At 37.7% G+C, this 22,704-nt stretch overlaps 1 protein-coding gene across 1 annotated transcript; it reads left to right on the top strand.

Annotated features, from left to right (window-relative positions):
- The first annotated feature begins 1,604 nt into the window (after nt 1–1,604).
- On the top strand, nt 1,605–22,668 carry LOC137408620 (uncharacterized). Its single transcript, XM_068095210.1, has 7 exons — nt 1,605–1,703; nt 9,593–9,767; nt 12,668–12,787; nt 13,502–13,626; nt 17,388–17,505; nt 19,398–19,571; nt 21,916–22,668. The coding sequence occupies exons 2-7, from the start codon at nt 9,604–9,606 to the stop codon at nt 22,421–22,423; spliced, it is 1,209 nt and encodes a 402-aa protein (XP_067951311.1). The 5' UTR covers nt 1,605–1,703; nt 9,593–9,603; the 3' UTR covers nt 22,424–22,668.
- Nucleotides 22,669–22,704: the final 36 nt, after the last annotated feature.

The following is a 22,704-nucleotide window of genomic DNA, read 5'->3' as shown; positions in this document are numbered from 1 at the left end:
ATAAAGGCTATGATGCAAATCAGACAGGATATAATTAATGGAAGAGGTTTGTTCAGAGCATTCCTATGAACATCTATATATATATAAATCTCAGTGCCTGCCTTGTGTTAGTCTGTCTGTGCTGTTAGAGCAACTGAAGTTTCAGAATTGAAAAGGTGGCTCTGTACTGGTTTGAACTTGGAACCTCCAGCTCTGCATACAGCCATTTATCCACTACACTCAGTGTCCAACTTGCTGTACTATGGAATAAATTATGCATATACTCATTACATATGCCTATCTTTTATGATTCACGCTAGATACTTCATATAGTATTATGCTAGAATTGTTGGCCAGGAGACAAATGCTTTAACTCCCATGGGCAGCAAGACTTGTGATCGGTATAGAGCTATAGAACGCACTGCACACAGAAATATACAAACGCCTTCATTAAAAAGATGGAATTGTAGATGTTGTATATGTTGATTGAAAGTAAATTTTCTGTGCCAAAAACTTTGTTATTACTTGTGCAGTGCCGGGCATTCAACTAGTTAGACATAATGACAAGGGAGAGGTCAAGGCCATGTTAGAAATCAATGAAAAAGACAAATGGCTAGCTTGAGCTTTTGGCTCGTCGGAGAAATAATTTTTAAATTCCAATTGAAAATCTGCTTAATAGGTGAAATTTTGAAGTTGAAATTAGAGCATTATTAAACATTATATTCTACAGTTATGTGACGCCTTTTCTTTAATTGCAATTGGTATAGGTATTTATGGCAGAATATATTTAGTTTGGTTTTCTATTATCATTTTTGTATTAAGAATTATTTCTATTATTTATGAAATATTACACAAATAATTTTCTTATATTAAATGTTACAGTATGACTACAATTGTTTTATTTTAATACATTCGCATATGGTAGAATATAACGCAGAATTATGAACAAAAATGAAATGTATTGTTGCCACCCCACTTAATGGAACGGCACTGATAGTAAAATCTTGGCTTGCAGACACAGATTAAAGACATGGGACATCTTTTTGGATCCAGCCAGCCATCAGTTTGTCCCTATTGCATACTCATTCTGCATAATCGCAAATTAGCAACAAATTAGTTGGAACTATAGCTGCTACTCTATTTAAAATCATTGTATTTGAAGAGCACAGGCTAACTGCATAAACCAACAAGCAATACAAGGTTTCTATAGCATCAAAACAACTTGCTGCATTCACTCGCGTAATGTATAGTTGTGTTTTCAAATAAAGTATTTCAATAATAATTGTTATGCTCTGAGCACCATAAAAGTAGACTCGCAAATCATGTAGCAACATACAGTAGGCCTACTTGTTAATTGAATTTAGTGCACAAGTGAACGGAGGCTCAGAGCCAATTTAATATAGAATGTCTAATCTAATTTACTTATACGTTAGGTCGAACTAAGAGAAGGCTCCCGGTTTCGCTTGAAGCATTACTTAGTAGCTGAGGAGATGACCTGCTGATCTAGTAGTCAATATAGATCAATATTACATTCAATGGTTAGTAGATGGGCTTGTTAGTAGGAAGTAAGAGAGGATGTATGACTAGACAGTCTCGGCGCTTATCTTAAATCAGTGAATCAACAAGTTCAAGCCAATCGGCAGTTGATTCCAAGAGAGGCTTGTTTACGGACAATTAATCACTTGTAACTGCGACAAGATCCGACAAGATCCGGGACGCAAGCTGTGAGTCTCTTTATTAGACATCAATAGTAGCTGCTCATTACTAGTTTGTAGCAGCAATCAGCTAGCTAATAGATGTTTAGATTTTCTTTGCTATTTTCTGTGTAATATTAAATACATGTTATCAGGTTTCACTCTTTCATTTGGAACATTCTCTACTAATCTTTATAAGACGCTAACGTATTTCAAACAGTAAACTTTTTGGTAAACTTGGCTTTGATATTACTGTAAGTACCAGTTTGAATAGCCTCAGATTCTAATATTTCTTTGTATGGTTTGATACTATAATCTCGCTATAATTAGGTCTGGTAGAAATAAAGGCACTATCCGGCTTGTTCAAAAGCATGAGTTTACACTTAAGACTGATAACAAAATAGCTGACAGATAGTTGATCTGACTAATGCAGGTAAGGTAGCACTCTATTCTCATCTGACTACTGCTGGTAAGGTAACCTTGCTCTGTTCTCATTTAGCTTCTGTAATGCTGGTTTGTTCTAGTTATCTTGCGCTTTTTACGATTGCCCATCGAAGGCCCAGGGTTGGGATACTGGGTGTATCATACTGGGACCTCAACTGGGAGGTGTCATAACTGTAGCAGATTTTACTGGTTGAAGCTAAATTGTACGATGATTTATTGACTCTAGTTTACTTAGAAGGACGTTTAGGGTTTCTTAAGATGCAAAATCATAAGTTTGGACCAGCTAAATATCCGCTTGACCTCTACGCACAAAGATATACAAAATAAGCGATTAAGCTTATAGCTGATCATACATACGTACAAGTGGCTCATTACTAAGCGTTGCAATGGTACTGCCTATCCTAGATGAGTAATTCACTGCATAGTTTAGTAGATAGACTGTAGCAGGTGTTTTAACTAGAAGTAAATAATTCAGGCGCCATCTCTCCAATGAAGTCATACAGCCTCACCAAGTCTCTTGTGACAAAAACAAGCTTTAGTTTTTACATAGTTTATAGCCTCTGTCTGTGTGTTAGCTTTCTAAAGATACACATGTTGATGACCGATATATTAGTGATCACCTGTTCTAAGGTTTGTTTAGACAGACATTGCCTACAGTGTCTAACGATACAATCAACTTGAATTCTGTTGAAAACAAACCTGTGTTACATATACATGTAACACAGGTTTGCTATCAATAGGGTGCCTGGCGCCCAATTAGTAGCCTGCCGATAACAGAGCTTGATAAAAAATGTAAGAGCTCTATGGGATTCTATTGTCTTCACCTGACAGCTGTAATGAGTGGATGAAATCCCCGTTGGGCTTTTATCATTTCTCTTAGATTGCAGGATAGATAGACTGACCAAAACCACTGATAAATCTCTCAGGCGGTTCACATCATTAGCTAGCTTTAGCCACCGCTGTAGAAAATGTATTTGACTGCATCACCGGCATGCTAGATCATACTACCAGTTTCTACTATGTAGGCCTACTAGCAGTAACTAGCGTAGAGAAACCTGTCGTAAGTGATGGATATGACTTGTAGCTAATCTGCACGGCATCAGTGTTTGCGTGCAGAGACTTTTGTATTTCTCAAGCCTCCTTGACTAATCTGCTAAAAATAAGGAGATGTTTTGGCGTTGAATTACCAAAGAGATTTGATAACGTTGCAAATAGAAAAGGGTCATAGAAATGGCCGATACGCGGATTGAAGGGCTGTTATTAAGGATACGGCGAGAGTTTATATTGAATTCTGAGAGAGGGGTCAGCAGTTATGATTGGTCAGTGGAGATACCAATGTCCAGTGCACCCTCAGGATACGATTAGCCTGATATACAGTGCACACTCAGGATACGATTAGCCTGATATACGATGTTTTCACCTAACAAAGTGAAACATGATGATTTTTTCACCTCACCATACGAATCTTTTTTCACCATACGAGTTCAACAAAATTTTTGCCCGTGTTCAAATTTGGCAGTCGGTATGCTTATTACGTACATCAAAATAACCAAGACGCCGAAATACTGGTCGCCAAAAATATTTTCACAACGTCTGAAAGAGACACGATGACGGATTTTGTAAGTTCAGCATTTCTGGTGTGTAAAACGGTAATATTTTTCCTTTAAAACCAAGCTAACCCTTTAAGACCTTTAAAACAAAGCTAAAGTTGAGATCCCTACAAACAAGTCGATAGTCAGACATCTTCCCTTACCTGCTAACAAAAAACCAATTCATTACAAAAACAGCACTGTTCGGGTTTGATTGCCAAATCAGGTTGAAAAAGGTTTTAAACAGGTCCAAGCGCTAAAAGTTATAATGAAAGTGAAGACAGAAACTGATAGGTGATAAAATTTTAGTTGATAGTGATAAAAAGTTGAAATTTAGCAAAATAATTAAAAATACATACTAAACATAAGTTTATGTGTGTATGTTTAGTAAGCAAAACTTATTTGAAGTGAGTTCCAGGTTTATGTTATACGTACATCTGTCTTGAAAGTAATAACTCCTATGGTATGTAATGCACATGGTAGGCCTACACTATAATGTTACATTTTCTTGCAGATCATAACCAGTAAATACAATAAAGTTACTGTATGTAACTATAGTTACTAAGGTTAACATACTATTTTGTTATCAATTTGTAATATGTGCAGTACTTATTTAAAATTTTGATGATTTTTACCATGGGATGTTTGCATTATTAATACAATTACAATAGTTTCTATAGCCGTACATACGATTTTTCCCCTCATATGATGCCAACCCAAGAATGGATAAAAATCATATCCTGAGCCAGCACTGTACTACTATCTTAATGCCTGAAATACTGGCTCATGTAGCTTACAACACTGTTGAGATGAAGTAGCCAATAGAACAACTATACAAAGCATGCCAAGATTTGACTGGCTAAAGATAAAATTAGTACCAATTTTATGTGTCTACAGTTGTCTCTATGTGTGTACACGCATCTGTACATGCCTACACGCGTCTCTACGTGCCTACACTTGTCTCTACAGATCTACACACGCCTCTACGGGTCTACATTGGCCTCTACGTGCCTACACGCGTCTCTACAGGTCTATACTGGCCTCTACGCGCTTACACGCGTTTTTACAGGTCTACACGCGTCTTTACGTGCCTACACGCGTTTCTACAGGTCTACACGCGTCTCTACGCGCCTACACACGTCTCTACAGGTCTACACTGGCTAACTAAATGGAGCCTAGTTATGTCAGATAATAATACCTTGATCTGCTTAGTAGTTGATTTAAATAACAGTTTTTGCCAGTTAGACAGCTTTAATTTGTTTCAAAATATTCTTAACCGATTTGCAAGAGTTTATTATTCCTAAATAAGGTATTTGTAGAAATTGGATTGATGAAAATTACGATGATGTTTTTGTACAACCAAATCGGTGCTATAAAACTTGAAAACGCATTTCAGCTTATGCTGTGGAGAGTCTCATGTGAGACTAAGTTGCTTACTAAACAGTATTGGATTGGTATTCTAGAAAGGCTGGCTGGCAACGTGCCAACTACTAGGTACCTTGGCTACTAACTAGAAAAACCCGATATTGATATTTTTATCAATAAATGTAAGGTATAGCCGATTGGAAAGCCTAGTCTTGTTTCCTACATTGTGTACAGTCTTAAGTTAATACATCCAAACATCTCACATATAAGGCATCAAAAGAGTTGACCCCAAAAGCAAAGACTGCCAAGACTTGACTGGCTGGAAACTCTATTGAAGAACGAAACAGTAATTTTATGTTGGCCAGGTATAATCTATCGTGACTCCTTTAGGCAAAGATCTACTAGAGAAACATTTGGCGTTGTTCACTCACAACTTCACAGGTGTCAGCCCTGTGGCTGACATTAATGAATGTTGAGAAATTCATGGCAATGTGTTACTCTTTAGAATTTAGATTATCATGCTTCTTCATGATTGGCTGATTCTCAATGAGTGCGCTTTAAAATGAGATTCAGGAAAGTGATTGGATTTATAATAAAACAAAGCTCCGGTCGCTCTAATAATATAAAGCAAAAAAGGTTGTTACAAAGTTACATTTAAATAAAATCTAAATGTTACCAGTTCTAGTACTCTGGCACTCCGGTGTGCTGTGAGAGATCGTCAGCTCTAGTACTCTGGTAGTCCGGTGTGCTGTGAGAGATCGTTAGCTCTAGTACTCTGGTAGTCCGGTGTGCTGTGAGAGATCGTCAGCTCTAATACTCTGGCACTTTGGTGTGCTGTGAGAGATTGTCAGCTCTAGTACTCTGGCACTTTGGTGTGCTGTGAGAGATTGTCAGCTCTAGTACTCTGGTAGTCCGGTGAGCTGTGAGAGATCATCAGCTCTAGTACTCTGGTAGTCCGGTGTGCTGTGAGAGATCGTCAGCTCTAGTACTCTGGTAGTCCGGTGTGCTGTGAGAGATTGTCAGTTCTAGTACTCTGGTAGTCCAGTGTGCTGTGAGAGATTGTCAGCTCTAGTACTCTGGTAGTCTGGTGTGCTGTGAGAGATCACCAGTTCTAGTACTCTGGCACTCCGGTGTGCTGTGAGAGATCGTCAGCTCTAGTACTCTGGCACTCCGGTGGGCTGTGAGAGATTGTCAGAAGAGTCAATAAAGCACAGAGAATAAGTAGCTGCACAATTATTTCGAACTTATGCAAGACAATTGATTGATGCAGTTAGAGTGTCTGTCCACACTTTCACAAGTCATGAGTTTGAATACGGTATGATGCCATTCAATTCGCAACCTTCATCTGTGGCTTCAGATGGCTACGGCTTTTATTTGTAGTCAAGATTTGACAAGAGTCAATGTCAAAGATCTTACTGCCAGTTGGATTTAATGCTGAAGCTAGTAGGCCTGCTAGCATCTAAGATTTTACACAAATTTGTATACATTGAAGAGATGTCAATTTGAAAACTATCTCTCACGCTTTTATTACCTGATGCTAGACAGCAAGACAGGTTGGCTCATGCTGCAGAGGGCCCCATGTGAGAAAAGGTTTTCTCTGGAGTATACCACTAGTAAGCTACCCTCCTGGTCATCTCCAAGTGGGTCGCTCTTAACACATGTGAAATGTAAACCTGCTGTTCATTGCATGTCACAGTCTCACATAGACCTCTGGCTTTAGCATATAGAGTTACATGTCACAGCCTCACATAGACCTCTGGCTTTAGCATATAGAGCTACATGTCACAGCCTCACATAGAACTTTGGCTTGAGCATATAGAGCTACATGTCACAGCCTCACATAGACCTCTGGCTTTAGCATATAGAGTTACATGTCACAGCCTCACATAGACCTCTGATGGTGACAAGAATGGTATCCAACATTAAAACTGCTCTCAGCAACTGGGCATGTCTTCAGTTTCTGAGGTTCCCTTCTCACTTAGCTCTGACATGTTCAGCCAAAATCCCACAGAAATGATTTGTATTTGCACAGCCTCTACTTGCAGCAGATAAAAACGCGATCCTAGAGAGAATGCCCACACAAACTAAAGCCTGGTTCAAATATCGATTGTGATACTCCAGCGGTAACTTGCGCAGCAAAACGCTTGTGACGCTAGGCTCGGCGGCTTATGTTCACATAAAGCTGCATCACTAATAACGGCATAAAAATGTTCGCTCACCATGCTGTTTCGATAATGCTGACCTTCACCTGTACAGTGCATTTCAAGAAGGTTTTGCCTGCGGCTCTTCGGCATGTCATAAAATGCCCAAACACACCGAGGCATAGCATAGGATGCCTAAACACACTGAGGCATAGCATAAGATGCCCACACGCACTAAAGCATGTCAAAAGATGCCCACACAGGCTAAAGCCTGGTTCCCATGTACGTCACAAAGCACCGACGACAGCACCGCAGGCTATTAGCGGTGAAATGAGAACCTACGCGCCGGGTACCGCCGAGGACCGCCGGTAGTTGCCGGTGGCATCGCAATAGTTTAGCGCTGTTCAAATTTCGCAAAAGGCCGCAGGCAAAACCTTCCCGAAATGCACTGTACGGGTGAAGGTCCCCATTATAGAAATGGCATGGCTAGCGAACATATTATTTGACTACGCGATTATGTTTAGCGATGCAGCTTATATGTGAACATATCCCGCCGAGCCTAACGTTGCAAACGTTTTGCTGCGCAAGTTACCGCTGGAGTATCACAATCGATATGGGAACTAGGCTTTAGACATGTCATAAGATGCCCATGCACACTAAGACATGTCATAAGATGCTCAAACAAACTGAGGCATATCGTAAAATGCCCACACACACTAAGGCATGTCATAAGATGCCCACACACACTAAGGCATGTCATAAGATGCCCACGCACACTAATACATGTCATAAGATGCTCAAACAAACTGAGGCATATAGTAAGATGCCCACACACACTAAGGCATGTCATAAGATGCCCACACACACTAAGGCATGTCATAAGATGCCCACACACACACTAAGGCATGTCATAAGATCCCCACACACACTAAGACATGTCATAAGATGCCCACACACACTAAGGTATGTCATAAGATGCCCACACACACTGAGGCATGTCATAAGATGCCCACATACACTAAGGCATGTCATAAGATGCCCACATACACTAAGGCATGTCATAAGATGCCCACATACACTAAGGCATGTCATAAGATGCCCACACACACTAAGACATGTCATAGGATGCTCAAACCAACTGAGGCATATCGTAAGATGCCCACACACGCTAAAGGTAGGGCCACACGAGACAAAATTCTCACGAAATCGGCGAAATTTGGACGAAACGATTCGTACGAATTGACATTTGGACGAATTCGTCCATCGTTGGTTGCGCACGATGAACGAATCCTGAATTGGACGAAACGTCAGAAATTCATACGAATCGTTGTTGGATTGGTCGGTTGAAAAGGTTAATTGAATGTTGAAGGTCGTTTTCTTTAGTTTTTCTGTTTGTACTGAAGTAAATGATTGAAACGGAATCGGCTTCAATTTATCACCGCGTTCTGATTGGCTAGTTGAAAGTTAGTTTTGTACGAATCCGTGGTGGGGAAACTCCGTGTGGCAGGTCAGAAATTTCGTACGAATGGAATTTCCCAGATTAGTTGAAATTACACGATACGTGTGGCCCTACCTTTAGGCATGTCATAAGATGCCCACATACACTAAGGCCTGTCAAAAGATGCCCACATATACTATGGCATGTCATAAGATGCCCACACACACTAAGGCATGTCATAAGATGCCCACACACACTAAGGCATGTCATAAGATGTCCACACGCACTAAGGCATGTCATAAGATGCCCACACACACTAAGGTATGTCATAAGAAGCCCACACACACTAAGGCATGTCATTAGATGCCCACACACACTAAGGCATGTCATAAGATGCCCACATACACTAAGGCCTGTCAAAAGATGCCCACATACACTATGGCATGTCATAAGATGCCCACACACACTAAGGCATGTCATAAGATGCCCACACACACTAAGGCATGTCATAAGATGCCCACACACACTAAGGCATGTCATAAGATGCCCACACACACTAAGGCATGTCATAAGATGCCCACACACACTAAGGCATGTCATAAGATGCCCACACACACTAAGGCATGTCATAAGATGCCCACACACACTAAGGCATGTCATAAGATGCCCACACACACTAAGGCATGTCATAAGATGCCCACACACACTGAGGCATGTCATAAGATGCCCACACACACTGAGGCATGTCATAAGATGCCAACACACACTGAGGCATAGCATAAGCTAATGTTGGTTGTTTAAGATGACCCGGAATGGCTGGTAGAATCAGCTTGTATAAGCAATTAAATTAAAGTTCAGCTAGTCATCATCTTCTATTCACTTATTCGGCCAAAACGAGTTTCTTCACTTTGGAATGTCTGACTTATAACTCTTCAATTACAGAATACAGAAAAATGATATTCACTGCCTTTTTGCTGCTGCTCCTGGCCACCAGCTCCCACGCTGCCATAGGAGACTTCCCATCGGATAGTTTTGACAAACCTATTGTTGATATTCTCAACCAGACTCTTTATGGACAATGCTTGGTGCCAATGATCTGCTTAGATAGAGGTCAAAGGTCAGTGAAATACTCGTTTAGCCTCAGAGAAGCGAGATGTTGCCTAAGAGTATTAAATCAACTTCGCGGCTATAGTATTATATCTATTTGTGCTGAATTGAATCGATCTTTACCTATGTCTATGTTATGCTCTGTTAACTCTATGGATATGTTAACTCTATCATATGGGTCACCTACTAATATACTCATATTAGTGTGTACTATGAAGACATACTAATATGAGACTTATGAGTATAATATAAATACTATACATATACTAAAGAAAGAACTGTAGCACCTCTAGTGTTTATTTAGAATCAAGGCTACCAGCATGCACATGGAATGCAGAATAATAGGCTCTCTCATCATAGTTAAAGAAGCAGTGATGCGGGCGTTAGTCAATAGTCCCACTCCAGTGATGCGGGCATCAGTTCACAGTCCCATTCCTTCTGGCACAGTCTATGATCGGAACAAAAAAATGTAATTTATTTGATCTGGGAGTTTTGGAACTGCCAACTTGTGCATATGGGATGACATTTTTATACAAATATACTAAGCAATATCCCCATGTAAAACATACTTAAACAGCTATAAATTCTGTCTGTGTGTCTATAAACTCTGTCTGTGTGTCTATAAATTCTGTCTGTGTCTATAAACTCTGTCTGTGTGTCTATAAATTTTGTCTGTGTGTCTATAAACTCTGTGTGTCTATAAACTCTGTCTGTGTGTCTATAAACTCTGTCTGTGTATCTATAAATTCTGTCTGTGTGTCTATAAACTCTGTCTGTGTGTCTATAAACTCTGCCTGTGTGTCTATAAGCTCTGTTTGTGTGTCTATAAACTCTGTCTGTGTATCTTTAAATTCTGTCTGTGTGTCTATAAACTCTGTCTGTGTGTCTATAAACTCTGCCTGTGTGGCTATAAACTGTCTGTCTTTCTGTTTGTCTGTAAACTCTGACTGTGTATCTATAAACTCTGTCTGTGTATCTATAAATTTTGTCTGTGTGTCTATAAACTCTGTCTGTGTGTCTATCAACTCTGTCTTTGTGTCTATACACTCTGTCTGTATGTCTATAAACTCTGTCTGTGTGTCTATAAACTATGTCTGTGTGTCTATAAACTCTGTCTGTGTATCTATAAACTCTGCCTGTGTGCCTATAAACTCTGTCTGTGTGTCTATAAACTCTGTCTGTGTGTCTATAAACTCTGTCTGCGTGTCTATAAACTCTGTCTGTGTGTCTATAAATTTTGTCTGTGTGTCTATATACATGTAGCTGAACATCACAAGAAAGTAAATCGAATGTACAAACACAGGAAAGTGTCGCAGAAATTTCTAGTACAGTAAACGTTCCTATAACGCAAATAATCCGTTCAAGGAATGTTTACAGTAATGGGAATTCATGTCATAAGAACAGTGAAATACATGTAAATTGCCTAATCCGTTCCAAGATTTTTCCAAACTCATCCTTCTGGCCATGCAAAAAGGAAAAACTTTATTTATCTCTTTTAATTTGTGGGCTGTACCTTAAAGGTTGACTTGCAACAAAATTCACATTACAGTTATTTGGTATCAAAAGATTCACCATGTCTTACTCTGTTGTGTTGTAGGTGCAGAATAGGTGGAAATGTGATTACAAGCTCTTAAAAGCTCAAAAACGAAAAGCTGCCGTGGATTGGAATCTCTATATTTCTCTGACGTAGTCATGAAATTTGGTTATGGTCTAGTCACGTGATGTTCTTCCGTGAATTGAAAGGCCAATAAAAAGCTCAATACAAAACTTATCGTAGCACTAGTTTATGCCAAACACTTCGGGTTTTACCGAAGACCCCGCATCAAATATAGCTGCTCGCTACTTTACAGTTTTGTTTCGGTTTGGTCTAATCGTCAAGTCGTAATCTGATCATGTGACCCAATACTTCGCAAATAATTTCTGCAGCACTTTTCGATTATCACAAGTGACCAACAGGCTCGTCATGATTATCAGACAATGATATGTATTCCTTCAAGTCAAGGCTAAAAAATTAAACGAATTTTTACGGTAAGTTATAGGATATCACTGCTAAAAGTGACAGCATTACGATGACGATAAAACAGACGCGTAAGAACAATAGACATGGTTTTATTGAATGCGTGAAGTATATTTGTGAAATATTTCGACGAATAAGGTTGCATGAAAATGTAAACAGAAACCATCTACCACAGCTACATCACATTTGAGCCGTTTTGGAAAGAGAATCCAAACTATGGCGGTCTTGTGTGGCTGCGATTAACTGTTCGTTTTTGAGCTTTTAAGAGCTTGTAATCACATTCCCACATATTTTACACCTACAACACAACAGAGTAAGACATGGTGAATCTTTTCATATCAAATAACTGTAATGTCAACCATTAAAGGTTGACTTGCAACAATTTAATTTGTGGGCTGCACCTTAACTGCAGAATTATTGGTTTGCATCCGACAATTGAAGAAGTTAATTTCCTGAGTGTGGTTATGATTCGTGTACCTGCTCTTTACTGACTCCGCTGCTTTTTACTGACTCCGCTGCTCTTTACTGACTTTGCTACTTCAGTTCGGCACTTTGGAAGCTCTGGTTTAGTTGCCTCTTTTAATCCATCAGTTGAATCACAGTAAATAATATCTGGTTAACTTTCAGTAGGTCCACCCAGCATGACCTGAGTAGTCTGCCCCTCAGTATGACCTGAGTAGTCTGCCCCTCAGCATGACCTGAGTAGTCTGCCCCCCAGCATGACCTGAGTAGTCTGCCCCCCAGCATGACCTGAGTAGTCTGCCCCCCAGCATGACCTGAGTAGTCTGCCCCCCAGCATGACCTGAGTAGTCTGCCTACCCAGCATGACCTGAGTAGTCTGCCTACCCAGCATGACCTGATAAACAGATAATTCACATGAATTTGCTTTATAGCTGTGGAGTGGAGACCGATCATCATGTGACAGTGAACTGCTCAAACAGGATGGCAGGCCCATACATTCCGTACTTCCAAACTTACTTTCTGCCTCGAAGAACATGGGATTTTGACTTCAGGTAAGACACTATGAGCCAAAAGCATTGCTGAATTCATGTAGAAAACAATGTAATAAGCGGTTGAAACTGACAACATAATAAACCAACAGACTCTCCTATAGTTTTACTGCAACGATTAATAAATAATATGTTTAACCATCACTTAGAGCTCAGTGTACATTTCCAGAGGTCACTGTTTTTTTATTTCTAATTAATCTTTGGCTACAATTGGAAATAGATATTATCATGATTTGAGGCTTAAATAAAAGAAGCCAACAAGTCAATCATAGATTTAATTTTGTCAATAATATGTTTAGTAATGCAGTTGGGTATCATTTTGATAACGTGACATGTTGAGGGCTGCAGTTGGGTATCATTTTAATAACGTGACATATTAAGGGCTGCAGTGAATATGTAGAAAGTCAGTGAAAGAGTTCAAAAGGTCAAATGGAATAAAACTGTAGGCTTAGAGATTATTAGACCTGAATGGTGTGGTTTGCTGGTATTTTTTGACAATAGTCAATCTGTCAGCAATGAGATGAAGAGTTGCATTCCCTTGAAGCTGTTTTGTTGCAAATTTGTAAAATAATGTGAATTCATGAACTCTTTCACCTCGTTCAACGATGTGAAGATGTTTGACTTTATTGTAACTTTCAGTTAATTGTATCCTGTTTACCGCGTGATGCTAAACAAGCCGTCTTACTTCCTGTTACATCATAATCTATTCATTTCCAGTAACAACTACATTGAGCAACTGCAAAGTCTCTCCTTCATTGCACCGATAAATGTCTCGGTCAACTTGACTCGAATTGACCTCTCCCACAATTACATTTTCAGCATTGCTCCCACAACATTCAGAGGTCAGTGAAGAACATCCGCTTAGGCTTTCTGTCATTGCATATAGCTAGCTTGCTATTACTATATGCGCAGGTTTCTTCTACATACAGTGAACCTTTACATATAAAGTTATTCCGCAAGTTAGAACCATCTTATATTGGAGCTAATATCTCTATAAGAATGCACAGTAGTTCCTTCCACATACCAAAAACTTACGATAAATCTTTGATAAGTACTGCAGATAAGTCTTTGATAAGTACTGCAGATAAGTCTTTGATAAGTACTGCAGATAAGTCTTTGATAAGTACTGCAGATAAGTCTTTGATAAGTACTGCAGATAAGTCTTTGATAAGTACTGCAGATAAGTCTTTGATAAGTACTGCAGATAAGTCTTTGATAAGTACTGCAGATAAGTCTTTGATAAGTACTGCAGATAAGTCTTTGATAAGTACTGCAGATAAGTCTTTGATAAGTACTGCAGATAAGTCTTTGATAAGTACTGCAGATAAGTCTTTGATAAGTACTGCAGATAAGTCTTTGATAAGTACCGCAGATAATTAGATAGCATTAAAACAAATACAATGTCCAAAATTATGTAAAAAACTAAACATAAAAACTAACTTATATGTAAATAATAAAATTAATTAATTAATAACTAAATTAATAAAATAACAATCAATAAAAGCAGGTTTTAGTGTTACGTAGAGACATTGGATTGAAAGTGTAGCCTCAGTGATGTAGTGTGCAAGTAGAGGGATGATAGAGATACAGCCATACCGTATGTCTAACTTAAGCTACAGTAAGTGAAGTTTAAATTTAGTCTACACGATTTATTCAGATCTACTTAAGTTAAACCAACATTTTAACTCACAATATTGAACCTTCAGAACCTTCAATGCTTTGAGAAGGTTTCAAACGTTGTTTATAGACAATTATATTAGCCATGGATTAAAATATTTGCTCCAAGTTTTTGGCCTGCTGGAATATGCATTGAGGCAACCGTACATAAAGGTTTGACAATGGTTTAATAGCAAAACATTGAATAGAAACTGTTTTTCAAATGTGTATCAGCTTACGGAGCTTACGGAGCTATGACAGTGTCTGCAATTTTCTTTTGCATTCTCTCAGAATGATGAGTTAACTTCAATAAATATTCTATAGTTACAATACAGACAGAGAGACACCGACTTCGCCTTAAATAGTTGCAATGTTTTCAATGATTGTTCTCTTGTATTGGGTACTTTATCACAAACAAAGTAATTCTCAAAATATATATTTATAGATCACAAGCTTTAACTGAACTTTCAAGTTTTCAACACTAATAAAACCTAATAAAAACTAGTGCAGTTGTTGACCCTTTCAAGTAGGGCAGACAACTTCAATTTCCAAATAATATATCTAATTTTTATTTATTATTATATATATATTTCTCAAAATTAGTCGTATATTCGTGTATTTGTCGTTTTGATTGTCCAGCTATAGCTATTATTTTAGCATTGCTTCCACATGTTACGAAGCTCTAATTAAGAAATATTTTGGGACCTATGTATATGCAGCACGATGCTTTTCCGTCTTTATTGCGTTAAGGCTAATTTGTTCAGCCCCACGATATTGACAATATTATTTCTACGAACTTGAATTTGTGTACTGATTACATACGTTATTAAAAAATATTAGTTGCTCGCCATGGTGAGTTAAGCGTTATCCATTATGGTAAAACAGTTTCGCAAAATAAAATTTAATAAATTTCAGCTAAAAGACGTATTTATTGATACGTTGCACTCGCGGGTTACTATGCCCGTATAAAACACGATGCTTTCTGCCAAACCGTATCAACAAACATTTCTCTCGAAATAAATAATTGGCGACTGTTGTAATGCTTTTCATATGGTCATAAAAAATTTTATTTTGTATTAATTGTATCATTACCAAATAATCTGTTTTGCAGTCATACCTGCAAACACATCAACAGTTACACATCAACATTTAGTTCTTTGCTTAGTTATTCGAGCTGGTCGAAATACTTTCTTTCACCTACCTGTTTCCTTGATTCTCATTTAGTACCGTGCAATTCCGTGCAGTACCGTCTACATTCAATCTTTTTCTTGTATTTATTTACGGCTTTTACGTTATTTCTTTTAGTTCTATTTAAGACACCTTTGTTTATATGAATATTGTTCAATTTGTTATTTAACATTTATTTTAATAGCGATTTATTATATTAACAAGCGCAATTTCCTTTCCTCATCAAACGAATATTGATTTGTTGCACACGTGTGTCACGAAAGTTCCTATCAGTGCTCACTTTGTGTATTACCTTACACATCTTTCCATTAAAACCAATCAGTAATTCGTAATTAATTTCACGTTTTACAACAAACATTTTAAAAAATACTATAAGATTATATTTTTGATTATCTGTAAGATTTACTGGACTATCATGTAAGATTAGAAGTATCAGTTATTTCTCACTCTCATATATTTGTATTTATAAATATATACATATTTACATTCTCATATTACATTTATAAATTTGTTATAACTTTTGAAGTTTATAATATAAGTTTTTAAAGTTTGTTTCATTATCATTATTATTTCTACTTGCATTCTTTTAAACATAAATTGAATATCGTGTTTTAAGTTTAAACATTATTCATTTTCCTACCACTGTTATTGTTACTTAGTTAGTTTACAATTTTTATTATTAATATTTGCTGTGCTAATTAATAAAAGGTCTTTGGTCATAAAATTGATTTGTATTTAACATATAACAACATTTGGCATTCCAACTTTCAAACTGCATATCATGAGAAAAGTTTTGATGGATAGCTTCTGATGGAACAGTAACTTTTTTTATACACACACATCTATGCAAGAATTTTCATTAATAATTCAACGTATTCAAGATTTTTATTTTATTTTTTCAGTTCGTATTAACTGTATCATTACCAAATCATCCTTTGACATTGTAATCGTAGCAAAACCAACTTAATTTAGCTATTACTTGCCAAGTATTTCACATTTGCATCTAAATTGTTCATAGTCGTTTTATTTATTTTAATTTATTTGACCTGCACAAGACATTTTTCTCATGATATGAAGTTTAAAGGTTAGAATGGCAAATGTTGTTATATGTTAAATACAAATCAATCATCTGACCAAAGACTTTTTATTACCCGGGCAATGCCGAGTAGCACATCTAGTATCTATATATTTCTCAAAGTATGTCGCCTGTGGAGTCGTCCTGCTATAGCTATTAAAATCTTGAAATAAAGAATCTGTACCTAAAAAGATTTCATCTCGAACCCTCCCGTGCACCAGTCCGACACCATGCCAATTAGGCCACAGAAATTGATCTGTTCTTAAGCTGATATAATTATGTTCCTATATGGGAGCAAATACCCTATGGCTGTACGTACTCTGCAGGCTGATTGCGTAACGCCAGTTAGACGAATAGCTCTCATTAGAAAGCGTGCTCAAATTTTTCATTGGCAATGTGCCAGGCTAATGGAAAATTTGAGTAAGCGGCAGACAACTCTCATTACTTCTCATCTCATGGTTTATAAGCTGATTTCTATTACCCAGGCAACGCCTAGTAGTACAGCTAGTCAGCTATTAAAAGCCAGACTATGCTGGATTCTAACAAATGAGAAAAACACAATGAATAAAATGATTGTTAGGTGATGAAGACATGTACCTGTACTAATAGGAGTTGCTTAACCTCGCAAAGAAGGTGTCATATGAAATACTGAAACCTTACACATTGTAAAACTGTATGATTCAGGTGAGGTCTCTAAAATGCTACACACCGTGGACCTCAGTTTTAACAAGTTAGAAGACATCGAAGAGGGTGTCTTTGCTGACATGCCAGCTCTGATCACCCTTGACCTCTCAAATAATAAGTAGGTACATGTAGGCCTATATATTTTTCAATTTTAGTTTTTTTCTTTGTATTATTATCTACAAAATACTTGACAATCTATTTAAAGCTGTAAAGAATCATAGTGGTGTAGGAGATGAGCTATATGACTATATTATGCTGCGTGTACTTGAGTTTGTATTGTATGTTGATGTGAATGGTTACAGACTAGATATTGCTGCGTGTACTGGAGTTTGTATTGTATGTTGATGTGAATGGTTACAGACTAGATATTGCTGCGTGTACTTGAGTTTGTATTGTATGTTGATGTGAATGGTTACAGACTAGATATTGCTGCGTGTACTTGAGTTTGTATTGTATGTTGATGTGAATGGTTACAGACTAGATATTGCTGCGTGTACTTGAGTTTGTATTGTATGTTGATGTGAATGGTTACAGACTAGATATTGCTGCGTATATTTGAGTTTGTATTGTATGTTGATGTGAATGGTTACAGACTAAATATTGCTGCGTGTACTAGAGTTTGTATTGTATGTTGATATGCATGTTTACCAGGCTCGGTTGAATTTTAGAATTGGTTTTGTTTGGTTGGTCAATAATTTAGGCTGCCAATTTAATTTAATCTATTGTTTGAATTGCCCAAAAAATGAAAGTGGAACAACCTTGTTAACTATGATCCAAAACACTTTCTCATCATATAAGTTGCGCACCCTTTATGTATGATGACAAGTTCTTTCTAGAAGCTTCGCGTAAATGTATGAGAATCTGGTCAACTCGAGTCCACTAAATCAGACACAGGACAATCTAATAGGTGACACCTTACCAATACCTTCATACCTTTAATGTAGTACCTTTATTTTTTTCTTTAAAAACTCTTCCAAAGAGTAGCTGGCTTGTTGCAAAACTTAATGGTATTATGGAAGAGCTACAAAAAAACTTTGGCTCAGCATTTGCATTCTTTGAGATTATCTAACCTTGCAACATAAATGTATTACAAGATTACACAACTTCAAAGTCATCCTTGAAGCTGGAGTGCAAAAGTTTAATGATTTAGAAACTCAACAGCAAGGTAATCTTACAAAACAAGTAAGATAAATTCTGTTTGAGCTTTGTGATGTCAGTGGTTTTAAGGTTTTAACTCCAAAAATTGGCAAAAGTAAAAGAAGTTTTGCTTCTCAGCTGATGAGAAACGCAGTGCAGCAATATTTATTGCTCATCATTGTAATCCGATTTGCGATTCTGCTCAGGTTTATCATTTCCTGAGCTTGAGAATCCTAATTAATCCTGTTAATGAGGTTCCTCTACTGGGGCCCCTCTACTGGCACTCGCTCTACCAGTGCCCCCTTCTACCAGTGCCCCCTTCTACCAGTGCCTCCTCTACTGGTGCCCCATCTACTGGTGCCCCTTCTACTGGCGCCCCTCTACTGGCGCCCCCTCTACTGGTGCCCCCTCATTGGTGCCCCCTCTACTGCATCTCCTCCCTGGCGCCCCCTCTACTGGTGCCTCCTCTACAGGTGCCCGTCACTGGTACCCTCTCACTAACATAATAGAAGCCATGTCCATTTGTCCGAAGCAACACTAAGAGCTTTAGCAAAAAGGATTGCGACTCACATTGGCTCGAACTCTCACATTATTCATGGTCAAAATCTAGCGCACAACCAATACTCCACTCGATCACCTTTCCACAGCTAGGAATATTTGTGCACGTAATTATTACGCATGACGATCTCTCATGGTACATAGGATTGCAAGCATATCAGTTCCCAATAATTTGCACAGCCACTTTTATTAGATTAGCGTGCTTCCCAGGCTAACAAAATGAGCAACACAGTGAACTACATTTGAAGAGAATTAATAGGGCATATGCTACAGCCATCCATTTCTGTTCAGTCTTCCTTGTTCTTTCTTACATAGGCTGGTAAACTTGGACAGCACATGTAAAACACCATTTCCTTCTCTGATGTCTCTCAATGCAGAAGGTAACAAGCTGGCTAAAGTGACCTTTAACTGCCTCTCAACTGCTGACAAGACTGTCACTCTGCAGCTCGACAAGAATTATATTACATCCGTAGATGATTGCTCATACAGGTAAAGAAGAAATTAAACTACTCATGTACTTCTCCTAAATGTTTATTAACATGAAATACAATTGCTACAAGCTAGTAGTTGTGTCTATAGATGTTTTTATCAGATATGTACTGGTTTATGTAGATAGGTGACTGTGCGTTTGGTGAAAAACATGGTTCCGTGAGATACCCGTGAAGGGTTGTTTTTTTATTGTATTTAGCAAGAGTTGGTTATCTCAGGGACCTGTAAACACCTGTTCGTCTAGATAGATGTTTGTGTATAGTCAAGAGAGGTGTCTGTAGTAAACTGCTTTCAGTGGCGGTATAATCTACAGAAAAACAAATGCAAGACAATTTAGTTTTTGGAAGAAAACTTTGGATAATTTTTATGATCGCCCTTACTGTAATAAGAACCGTGCACGTCTGCCTGTCGGACACCACAATTGGAGCATTAGGAAAAACAGATTGCTTTTACCAGGAATCAAACTCACAGCTTTGCCTTGGTAGACTCTCTACTATCATCAATCAACCACTTTGCTACATTATAGAATACTTGTGCAGTTTGTTATTACACCTGACTATTACTTACGGTTAGTACCGAACTACTAGGGTACTTGTCTATTATAAAAGAGTCATTCATTTTTGTTGGTTCCTTCTGGTTGAACTCAATTCTGCTAGAGTAACAGTGTTAATAACACATCCGCTAAATCTCTTGTTCCACATTCAACAAACAATGGTAGTGTGAGATGCGTAAGTTCAGTTCCCAGCTTAACCACGCTTTTTTCTTTCATGTTCTGCATAGCAACTAGTAAAATAAAATATTAAAATGTAAAGCAATGTTATGAGGATCTTTGGAAATATAAAGTGTGATTTTAAATGAAGTTTTTACATCTGAGATCCAAGATTGTTAGCACACGCGCAGCGCCTTTAACTGATCAGCCCTGTCTGGCTAGACAATCTTTTAAAAAGTCTGCATAAAACTAAGCTGGCAATCAGCCAATTTAATAGAGAATGAATAATTAGTTTACTCTGAGGCATCTAGGAGCTGTTAGTAAACAGTCTAGTACACGCTGGGTCACAAGGGGTCACAAGGGGTCATATTCTTATTGGTTTAAATTAAAATGCTGCTTGACTGTAAAAAACTGCTGTTTTTGCTGACATGATTATTTGCATTTTATTTGTACATTATATACATTGTATATAATGTGCAAATAAATGTACATTATATATGTTGTATATAATGTACAAATAAATGTACATTATATACGTTGTATATAATGTACAAATAAATGTACATTATATACGTTGTATATAATGTACAAATAAATGTACATTATATACGTTGTATATAACGTACAAATAAATGTACATTATATACGTTGTATATAACGTACAAATAAATGTATATAATGCACAAATAAATGTACGTTATATATTATAGATCATTTGTAACTAGAATAGTTATTGTTTTAATTGAATTAATAAATTGTTTATTAAAATTGTAATTTTACTTTTATCATTATGGATCATGGCCTCTGATATTCGCAGGTCGGGAATTCAGCCAATGAGTAAACTTGCTTGACCGACTTGTTAAATGAAGAGTCGTTTGCTCACTGGAGCTCATACGAGTAACCTGCAGTTAATATTTAAACATATTGATTGCATTTTATGTTGTTATACTTGACTTCAAATATTCTGAAAGTGTTTGCTGCAATGCCAAGCAGAAGTGTATTGTATTACAAATCAGTATAAACCCCTAAGGTACATACGACAGTGGCTAATAGCGACCATCGTGCATACTTATAATATTGATTTTTTAAAAGCGGTGTACAGCTTGTTTGTAACTGCGGTGTACAGCTTGTGTATAACTGCGGTGTACAGCTTGTGTATAACTGCGGTGTACAGCTTGTGTATAACTGCGGTGTACAGCTTGTGTATAACTGCGGTGTACAGCTTGTGTATAACTACGGTGTACAGCTTGTGTATAACTGCGGTGTACAGCTTGTGTGTAACTGCGGTGTACAGCTTGTGTACAACTGCGGTGTACAGCTTGTGTATAACTGCGGTGAAAACACATTATCTAATGTATTTCCCCTCCACAACACACAGCGGGCTTAAAACTTAATTTTTATTGATAGAACTAATCTTTAGTGATAGAACAATTGTTTGGTTAAGGAATGTACAGATCTTCCTGGTAATGCTTACAAAGAACTTCGTGTAAATTAATTTATTACACAAAAGCTAAAAATGGGTTAAAGGAGATGATTGTTACTAGTTTAGATTTTCCTTGTAGTGATGTCAGCCACCCCCATACAGCTAATAGTCAGCCACCCCCATACAGCTAATAGTGCACATTTGTGTTTCAGCGACAAACTAAATGTTAAGTTTGGACAAAACCCCATCATATGTGGGTGTTCTACCAAGTTTACCAATTCGGATTGCCTTCAGATGGACACCAAAACCAATACAAGCGTCATCGAGACTCAGCCCAGATGTGAATCGGCAGCATGTGAAGTTATTTCGTATAACAAAAGCTATGAGCTAGTAGATGGAAAGAAAGCTACTTACGTCGTGACGGTCAAGTTTTCTGGAAACGCTGAGTACACAGTCGACGTAATACAATATAGAAAAGCTGATGAGATACTTTCTCCTCAAGTCTTTCAGTCAAAGTCACAAGTTACTGGCATGATGAAGACTGCCACGCTTTCTTATAACGATGAGTACTCAGTGTGCGCGACACGCACTTCTGATACAGGGTTTGCGCAGAGAAGTTGTGAATATTTGACACCTCCTAGATACTACATCGGAGCTGCTAGACAACTATCAGCAAGTGTTTTATTTCTCATCACTGCAATGCTGCTAGTCCACTGCTAGAATGTCCATCTCATCTGTCAGATAGCCAAAACATTATAGCGCTTGTGCCATGAATGCTTTTGCTGTAGTGATGCCGATTGATGCTGATGCGTATTAAATGTTGTCATATATTTTTGTACTTGGAGCTAATCAAAACCAAATATGGATTTCATACAACTTCTGGCCTCTAATCACCACGAACCACTAATCAATTGTGCAAAATATGATGTTGTTTGAGTTATCAAATAAAATTCTCAACATTGAGACTAGCACCACAATTTTTATCCACGCTGTTGGAAGTT

Source organism: Watersipora subatra, chromosome 11 (genome assembly GCF_963576615.1).
Source record: "Watersipora subatra chromosome 11, tzWatSuba1.1, whole genome shotgun sequence".
NCBI lineage: Eukaryota > Metazoa > Bryozoa > Gymnolaemata > Cheilostomatida > Watersiporidae > Watersipora > Watersipora subatra.
Note: the sequence above shows the minus strand (reverse complement) of the source record. Positions and strands in the feature narration are given on the sequence as shown.